We start from the raw sequence: 6,862 nt of genomic DNA, 5'->3' as shown, positions 1-6,862 counted from the left end.
CTCTCTCTCTCTCTCTCTCCCTCCCTCCCTCCCTCCCTCTCTCTCTCTCTCTCTCTCTCTCTCTCTCTCTTTAATATTGGTAATGACTATAATTAAAAAAAAATCTGATGTAAAAAAAAATCTATAGAAAAAAAATCTATAGATTTTTTGGTATAGCTTTAAAATATATTTTATTGCTGTAGAATTTTATTAAAAGCACCTAAAATTGATGTGGATATTTGATTTTCTAAAACACTTGTACAACTGTAAAATTATAGAAATATTAGGATTTAGTTGTGAAATAGTATCTCTTGAAAAAGTATGTACTAAAATCTTGGAAATTTACTTCAATATGCAAAGAGGAAGTAGATTAAACCTCACATGAAACTGAAATGAGTGTTTTGGTTTGAATTCTCACCGTTTGAAAGAAAGCTATCTGTCTCAACTCTCAATCAATAAAGTTTGTCTCAACTCTCAATCAATCCCCTCGTCTAAATTCTCAAGTATTCAAAACTCGCATGTACATACTAATTTGCTTGTGACTTTTGAATGGGAACCCGATTAAGACTCGATCCATCTGAACATGTGAATCACATTGTAACTGCTAAAACTTAACAAAGTTGATAAAGGTCGTGGAAATTGTTAAATGTATCTAATTTCATTTTTTTTTTATATTTGGACTTCAGGGATGCCTCTGCATTGTTCATCCGTCAAAGCAAGAGGCTAAAGGTTCAGTGATTAGTTTTGTGTTCTAAAATCAAAACTGATGACATAATAAAGGTACAAAAATATGATCCACCAAGCAGAAAATATTTCAAACAACAAAACCTCACAAGAGTAAAATCCCCCTCAAACCCTCCTTTACAGTCACAGTGTCTTCGCCAAAAAAAAAAAAAACTGAATAATGCCTTTTTTGCGCAAAATATTCTTAATCTTACACCCATTTTTTTTAGTTCTCAGCTTCAAGAAACAGGCTGAGTTCCACATACCTCTCCTGCGAAGAAGACCTGGAGTCTCTCCGACCTCTCAAGCTCAAGCTATCATCGGTCTGTGGTCCAAGCAACAGAGCACCACTCCTTTCCTCCGCCACAGTCCTATCGTCCTCGTCCACATCCCTTAGACCCCTCAACGCCATGGAGTCCGAGATAGGGAAGTAGACAAGCAAGCAGATGGAAACCACGGACAAGCAGAAGAGGGAGGAGAAGGCCAAGAAAGAAAGGGCTTCGAACACAACCGTATCCACCTTGGTTAGTACCGACAAACAGAGCATAACAATCCTCAGCGGAAGGAAACACGAGACGGAGAATATCAAAGTGTACACTCTCTTCTGCAGACGCTTATTAATCACAAGTTTCAGTATCCGCCTCCCGAGCCAGAACAAGTAAGCTGTAAGCACGGCCGCGAACACGCCGAGGACGACTGTACTCAGCAGAGGGTAAGTACACAACGCAACCTCCTCCTCGTCCCCATCCATAATAACTCGGGAATAGGTTCTCGTGAAGTTGCGCGGGAGGTTCACGTAAGCGCCGCTACCACCGTTTAGGCGCGACTCGGACAGAACAATCGCAAGCTGGAGGGCAAACACGGGGAGACAGCAGAGAAAGATGTAAAAGGCAGTGTTCCTGTTCCATCTCCCGCTCAGCGCCCCAGACTCCATCTTCAGAGGAGCTCGCAGGAGAAACACGAGGGCGAGAAACAAGCAAGGCTCCGCGAAACCGAGATTCGAGACGATGTACCACTTGCAGACGTTCTCTTGCCATCTGAGATCCAACCCGCTAAGTATCCTCCTGTGTCGCCTGAACAAACTCAACCTGAGAATCTCTCCGATGGCCCAGCAGATAGAGAAGAGGATGAAAGCGATCCGGATGATCCAAGGACCGCTGAAGTAACCGAGCTGGAGAAACCTTTGATTACGAACGTGAGACTGGAAGTAGAGAGAGTAAGCGATGCAGAGGAGACCGAGGAGGATGAGCAGGAAGACGAGAGAGATGGTCACAACCCCGAATGCATCGGGAACTAATTTGGTCAGGGGCATCACCCAAAACACAGTATCCACGCATGCTCTCTAACAGCATGGGTGCCTGTAGCCGCCACTAGATGATAACAAGCCTCCTTGTCTCCAAAACAATGCGAAGCTATGAAACACCCACATTCACTCGCATCTGCTGCAGCCCAGATCACCCGATTATAAAAACTTTTGTTGATCTTTTGACTCTTTAGCACCACTTGTTTATGCGTCTTACCTACATAAACTGAACCACAATGAATTGAATCAAAACAGACATTAAAGGAACATGTATCCAAGATCTGATAAAAAAGACAATAACAAAGCAACCTTCAAGACCACAAGGATTCAATAAAGACAAGTCAACAAGGGTTCATAAACTTTTTGTCATCCCAAAAAGACATTCTCTTTTTTTCAGATAGAACCAAGAGGTTTTTTTTTTTAATTACAGGACCAAAGTCAAATACGTGTTCTATGTAATAAACGAGAGAATCGCATAAAGAAAAAAGAATCAATTTTACGAGCGTAATGCAAACACGAAACTATCAAGTACAAACCAGATCCGACGGAGGAAGAGAAGGAGAAAAAAAGAGAGCTTACAAGGAGGAGAATCTGGATCCACAAAAGAGTTAGAACGGGGAAGATCTGAGCAGCGGCGGAGAAAAGAGAGAGAGAGAGAGAGAGATAGAGATTGAGAGGGGAATGAGAGACGAGGAGAGGAAGAAGAGAAAAGGAAGAGAGATATGGAAGGAGAAGAAGGAAACTCTCCGTTGGTGACAGCCTGTATCCAGCTGTTATTGATAACCAATAAACTCTGGATCCGGGTTCGGGTTTGTTTCTTTTCCTGAGTTGTCCGGGTTTTTTATTTATTTTTGTTGACGTGGCTCCACCCTGGCGGCGTTTGTCTTTTTCCCTCTCTCTTTTTTTTTTTGTTTCGACAAAAAGTAGAATTAATTTTACCAGATATTTTAAAATAGTCAAACTTGGCAAAAAGAGATAATGAAGGAAACAGTATCCGAGTATTATATTCCGAAATTGATACGAAGAAGAATCATAGACAACTCGAAATAACCCGCCAGATATTTTTATATTAAGCAATAACAGAGTTCAAATGGAAACGATTTGGATTTATGGTACGTGTTACAGCTGATGTTACCAAATATTTTTGTGCAGCTATTTTAATTTGCACAGCTGGAAGGAAGGATATGATCGAAATGATTGATTTGAGAGAAATACGTCCTATGATTTTGCAAACTTTCCATAAACTAATCAAAAGAATTTTTTCCACAAACTGCAACATAACTACACCAAACGTTTATATATATGTTGCATTTGTTCTAACTTTCGATTGTCTGAGTACTTTCTGATTTCTTTTTTGAATTTTGTTGCACTATCTGATAATCATTTTTATACTGTATGCAAATACTATTTTCTTGACTCTGATCGCTTTTTGTTTTCCGGAAAAAGTGTTAGGGATTTATGTAAAGCTATATAATTTTTTTAATAAAATATATGTTTTCTTTTTTTAATGCTAAATAATTATACTAATACAAATTATAAATATTACATTTCACTAATTTTCACAATTCTGTCATTTTAAGATTTGAAGTCCAAACCTCTTAACATAAAATTATTGATTTTAGCAAAAAAAAATACATAAATTTAGTGACAAATTCTTAGTTTTTTTTTGTCAGCTTGACGCATTCTTAGTTAAACCAAAGAAACAAAGACATTTCTACACATGTTTAATTAGTAAACTAGGATAAACTTCCGTCTTGCATATGATGAATTTATATAAAAATTATTTGAAAAATATTATATGAAAGAAAAAATTGTATTCTTGTTCGAATTAATATTTTTGATCCTTAATTTTTTAAATTATTTTTGTTAATTATATTATTTATTTATTAATGAACTGATCTCAATTTTAAAAAATATTTTAGGTCAAAAAATTACTTATCGCATAAGAATCTAACGTTTAGACCGAAAAATCTCTGGTCTACTATTTGGTTACGATGAAACTATGTCAGCTCAGTTTTAGATCATGTTTTAACAATTTAAAAGTTAATTATGATTTATAAGAAGTTTATGTTCATGTATCAATCCTATATATTTTCAATATTTTTTTATGTTGTTTTTTATTTTATTCTCGTTTTGTTCTTTTTTGGACAGTGACAATAATTTCAAAATTGCTGATTTTGGTCTTTCTACTTTTCACCAACGGAAACAGCCTCTGACTAGCCGTGTTGTGACCTTGTGGTACCGTCCTCCTGAGCTTCTGCTCGGTTCTGCAGATTATGGATTCGCGGTTGATCTGTGGAGCACAGGATGCATTCTTGCTGAGCTCTTTACTAGAAAGCCTCTCCTTCCCGGAAGAACAGAGGTGTTGTTTCCACTCTTAAGTCACTTAATGTAAGTGGGGAAAATGAGTATTTGTTTTCTTGTATGAATATAGGTTGAACAAATGCACAAGATAATTAAACTGTGTGGATCACCTTCTGAATAGTATCGGAGAAGATCAAGATTGCGGCATGCAGCTATCTTTAAACCTCAACATCAGTACAAGCGATGTTAGCTGGACGTATAAGGATCTTATCCTTCCTCCTGCTTTGGCTCTCCTTGAGGTTCTTTTAGCTGTTGAACCAGAAGCACGTGGAACCACATCTTCTGCCCTTCAAAGCGAGGTTACATAACTCATGAACTTTGCTAGTGACACTTTGGCTTTAAAGCATAGATGTTGATATTCCTTTTTCTCTGCCTTTTCCAAGCGAGCCATCAAGTTTACCGAGGTATCATCAGCCAAGGAAAGAGTTTGATATCAAGCTTCGTGAAGAGGAAGCAAGACGGTAAGAGTCTTGTTTAGTTTTTTTTTTCCTTTGTATCATCATCATCATCATCTCAGTAACACTTATGCATCCCAAATGTTCTCATGAGCAGAAGGAAAGGTGCGAGTAGTAAACAGAATGAAGCCAAACGGTTTTCAGAGAATTTAGAGCTGTACCGGCTCCTAGTGCCAATGCTGAGTTGCTGGCGTCAATACAGGTATCTTTACGAGGCTATAAATGCATAGATGTGTGTGTATGTGTCACTAAAGCCTATGCTTATATCTTACAGAGGGAGATTCTGGTTTTGGCTTCCGGATCGAACCACTGAAGGGTATTACTGCACAAAACCCCCTACCCAAACGGTGACAATCATCCTAACGGATCAAGCCAGCTGAGAACACAAAGGTCTTATGTGCAACGTGGGGGAGCCCACTTGTCAAGATTCTCAAACTCTGTAGCACCTAATAGAGATGGTTCACAATTTGGTAGTGTGAGAGACGCGTTAGTGAATCAACGCTGGCTTGAAGATGGTTCAGGGAACTGCAATTTGTCACAAAGAATGCTTGAGAAACCCAATGGTTTGAGGAAAGATGACCCCTCATCATCCAGCAAAGAATCAGTACTGGTAATAAGAAATGAAAACACACGTCTATCATTGTTGTTGGCATGTTTGTTTGTTCCTTGTGTTGTTATACTTGTGGCTTATCACACACTATTTGGTGAATTATAGGGTTGTGAAGGTGGGAAGAGAGAGAGGATTCATTACTCAGGACCATTGATTCCAGGAGAAGGAAACTTGGATGAGATGTTGAAAGAACATGAAAGACGACAGATCTTGTTGGCTGTACGGCGAGCTCAAGCTGATAAGGCTAATTAATAGGGATTATAAACAGACAGGACCGAGCCTCCCTTTTGGGTAATGGAAGGTGATTTTGGGAGGTTCATTCGTAAATAAGTTTAGAGAAAGGTCAAATAAAAAGCAAACTTTGGGGAACAATCTGATAGATGTTTCTTCACCATACATAAACCTTTTTGTTTAGACTTTGTGTGGTTCAGAAGTAGGGGTTAGGACTTAGTGTTTTTGTCTTGTATAGTCAACTGCTAACGTTTATTCTGATTGATTCTTTTAAATAATCTAATAAAAATCTCTATTTAGGAATCATTTTTTGCTTTTTTTTTTGTTTCATTTGGATCAACTCAACACCTTGTTGTGTCCTCAGTAGTACTTGAATAACATATGATCAAACTGTACTTAATATTATTTTACAAGAAAATGAAAAACTATCAGACTGTACTTAGTATTATTTTACAAAAAGATGAAAAAACTTACTGATGTATCAGACTCTTGTGTCCTCAATAGTTCTTGGTTTTGTGGTATAATAGGTAGTATTGATCTCATATATCAAACTGTACATGGTATTATTTTACAAGAAGATGAACAGAAAATAGGATGAGACTTACAAGTTACAACCCAAACTTGACAAAGAAATGCTCTTTGAGATGAGATGACATGATCATCATACGAGCTGCTCACCACCTTTCTTCTCGGTCTTTTCTTGTGATGCTGGTCACCATCATACGAGCTGCTCACCATCTAGCTTGAAAACAGATGATAAATCATAAAAGTAAGAATATGGAAGACTTAGCGTTTATAGCTTAACTGGCTATTCATCTGGCTACTCAAATGATTAAAGTTCCCGGAAGATCCAAGATCAAAGATGGACAACGGAAATCACTATATAGTAGAAACTTTATAAATTAATTATTTAATAAATTAATAAATAGTATAGATTAATAAATTTTCCGGTTTTTAAATTGGACTGATTTAAAATATAACATAAATCGATAAAATAATAAAATAATAATTTAAAAAATCAATATTGATATATGATCCCATTAAATCATAATTTAATATATATATATATGTACAAACCAAACATTCTATTGTTTTCTATATTTATAATGGTATTATCTATATTTTATCTTAACAATCAACATATTTTGATAATATTTAGTAAAATTATATCTAAGACTATATTTAAATTCTAAAAAA

General features: G+C 36.9%; 1 protein-coding gene and 1 pseudogene across 2 annotated transcripts; one reads left to right on the top strand and one right to left on the bottom strand.

The window, feature by feature from the left end:
• Positions 1–758: 758 nt before the first annotated feature.
• Positions 759–2,748, bottom strand: LOC108828383 (uncharacterized). Of its 2 annotated transcripts, none has more exons than XM_018602053.2 (2): positions 2,585–2,748; positions 759–2,231 (listed from the first exon to the last, which is right to left on the bottom strand). In XM_018602053.2, exon 2 carries the CDS (start codon positions 2,012–2,014, stop codon positions 929–931), a length of 1,086 nt encoding a protein of 361 aa, XP_018457555.1. In that variant the 5' UTR covers positions 2,015–2,231; positions 2,585–2,748; the 3' UTR covers positions 759–928. The 2 variants fall into 2 exon arrangements, with proteins under 2 accessions (XP_018457555.1, XP_018457556.1); XM_018602054.2 differs by having other exon boundaries at positions 759–2,222.
• Positions 2,749–4,148: 1,400 nt separating this feature from the next.
• On the top strand, positions 4,149–5,895 carry LOC108825376 (probable serine/threonine-protein kinase At1g09600; annotated as a pseudogene).
• The last annotated feature ends 967 nt before the right edge of the window (positions 5,896–6,862 follow it).

This window comes from Raphanus sativus, chromosome 9, assembly GCF_000801105.2.
Source record: "Raphanus sativus cultivar WK10039 chromosome 9, ASM80110v3, whole genome shotgun sequence".
Taxonomy (NCBI): Eukaryota; Viridiplantae; Streptophyta; class Magnoliopsida; order Brassicales; family Brassicaceae; genus Raphanus; species Raphanus sativus.
This window is presented reverse-complemented; position numbering and strand designations above follow the sequence as displayed.